This window comes from Pteropus alecto, unplaced genomic scaffold, assembly GCF_000325575.1.
Source record: "Pteropus alecto unplaced genomic scaffold, ASM32557v1 scaffold182, whole genome shotgun sequence".
Classification (NCBI taxonomy): Eukaryota; Metazoa; Chordata; class Mammalia; order Chiroptera; family Pteropodidae; genus Pteropus; species Pteropus alecto.
This window is the reverse complement of record NW_006433946.1, coordinates 62,961-65,169: the sequence shown is the minus strand read 5'-3', so window position 1 is coordinate 65,169 and position 2,209 is coordinate 62,961. Positions and strand designations below refer to the sequence as shown.

The 2,209-nt window shown below is 33.4% G+C and overlaps 1 protein-coding gene across 1 annotated transcript in view; it reads left to right on the top strand.

The window, feature by feature from the left end:
- The first annotated feature begins 85 nt into the window (after nt 1-85).
- MYL1 (myosin light chain 1) overlaps nt 86-2,209 on the top strand; it is a 22,480-nt gene continuing 20,356 nt past the window's right edge. Inside the window, exon 1 of the mRNA XM_006908483.1 lies at nt 86-357. Coding sequence (XP_006908545.1) covers nt 238-357 — 120 coding nt within the window. The 5' untranslated portion in view covers nt 86-237. The remainder of the gene's footprint in view (nt 358-2,209) is intronic.

Genomic DNA, 2,209 nt, shown 5'->3' with positions numbered 1-2,209 from the left:
AATGCCATCCCCCTTGACTAGCGAACTGTCCAATCCAGCCGCATGTGTCAAGATTCTATTAGGCACTAAGTGAAATATATATGCATGCCCTTATACCATTTAATACTCTGGGTTCTACCTTCAAGACACTGGGCTGTGGATCAACCGAACCACCACTCACTCCTCTTCCAAGAATCACTTTGACAGGTTCTTTTGGAGGTGCTCCTTCTCTTTTTTTAACCCATCCTTTTAAACAAAATGGCACCAAAGAAGGATGTGAAGAAACCTGCTGCTGCTGCCGCCCCAGCCCCTGCCCCTGCACCTGCACCTGCCCCAGCCAAACCCAAAGAAGAAAAAATTGACCTCTCTGCCATTAAGGTAACTAAATGGATGAATCGTTTGGTCACTGAAACATCTTTTCAAAGTAGGAAACGCTAATAAATTGCAAAGGGTTTTTTTTTTTTTTTTCTTTTAAATTGAGAAATGACGTTACAAAGTGAACTGGTAGATTTGGGGAGAAGAAAATTTTGATTAAATAAACTCAAACATATACTTTTAGTAAAATTAGCATTAGTATGGTATTATATGTGGAACATAATACCTGTATTTGCTCTATTTCTTTTCTTCTCTGGTTTCCTTTTTTTCTCCTAATTTGTCAAAGTGCAATTTATGGGCAAAATACATATGCGTAAATGTGTTTTACAAATATTTTAAACCAGTAGCTTTGTTTAAGTAAAATCTCCGTAGAAACTGGATCCCATACTTTAAAGCTATAGCAAAAGGAAAGTTTTAGTCCAGTCACTTGTTTCCAAAAGTTTAAAAACAGCTGATGACCCAGTTGTCATGGATGTACTTATTTGACAGCTGCTTTATTTCATCTGAAGAAGAGAAGATTTTTGCAATTCAAGTTAATTCCCCCTTCAGCTTTGCTTAATAAAGTTTGATACAACACTAAATGAGATCTCAGTGTAGACAATTATGTACTCAAGTGTTTCAGTGACTATAACTGTCATCTTGTTTATTTATACATAGAATTTAATTCAGAATGTGTGAGCTGCTTCTAAATGAAACTAACCAAAAAATACTGCAAAACTTGTTGGTTATATGGCTTTCAGGTTATGTCTTTGAGCTCTTCATACTGATCTTGAACTAAGGAGAATGTGATTAATTTTTGTGTCAACACTTCGCTGTGATCAAAGTTCTCAAATACCAAATGATTATTTGCTTTTGGAAAAATGACCCACTGCATGTGTCTGTTTTCTCTCAGTGATGTAACCCATCAAATGTGTACCTTGTCCTCATTCACTGGGCTCAGATTGGTGCAAATGACAGTTTGAATATCTTCATCTAATAACTCTGCCTTACATGGAAAACTAGTGGCCAAGAGTGCCTATGAGTGATCTTTCTGCTTAAGTCAAAAGTTCTGTACATAATAAATCTGAACTTTGCTCACTTAACACTGTTTTCTTGCAATGGCAATGCTGACCTATAAACATTTCATTAACTATTTTAGTATAATTGTAGATTTTAAAAATAGTCTTGATTTAATATTTAATTAGATCACCTTTAGATATGTGATGAAATTAAATAAATATATTCATAATTTTTATAGCATTCCAGTTAAACATGAAATTTTATGTTTCAAAGTAGAAGTAGATTAACACAAATATTTTATCTTGCATTTGTAGGTAACTAAACTAAAGACATATTTGAAATGAATCTAAGGAATTATTCGTTTATTTTTTTTATTTTTTGGTTAGGAACTATTCTTAATGAATATCCACTTCGAAGGAGAAATGTATGTCAGATCTTCTAATAAACATTCTTCTACCTTGAGGACTGCATGCATACAGTTCATTAAGAGGAAATCAAATTTTTCACCTTCAGTAACCCTAGTTAATGTATCTTTATAGATACACACTACATTATACAATGAGTGTGATTGATTACAGCCATTCCAATTATTATAATTGTCTCTGTTCTTTGACTCTCCACTCTATATTAACATTAGAGATAAGAATCAGTGTCAAAGCTATTCCTATTCCTCTTATATTTATTGTGATTTATAAGACAATGTCATCTCCTTGTATCTGGGACTACAAGTATCTGGAAAGGAAAAAAGAAAGTGCCTTCTTAAGAAGAAAAAGTATCTCACCAATGAAAACAGGCATTAATGTTCTTCCCCGAGGAACTGTTTAAGAATAAGTAAATAAATAAAAATTTAGTTCAG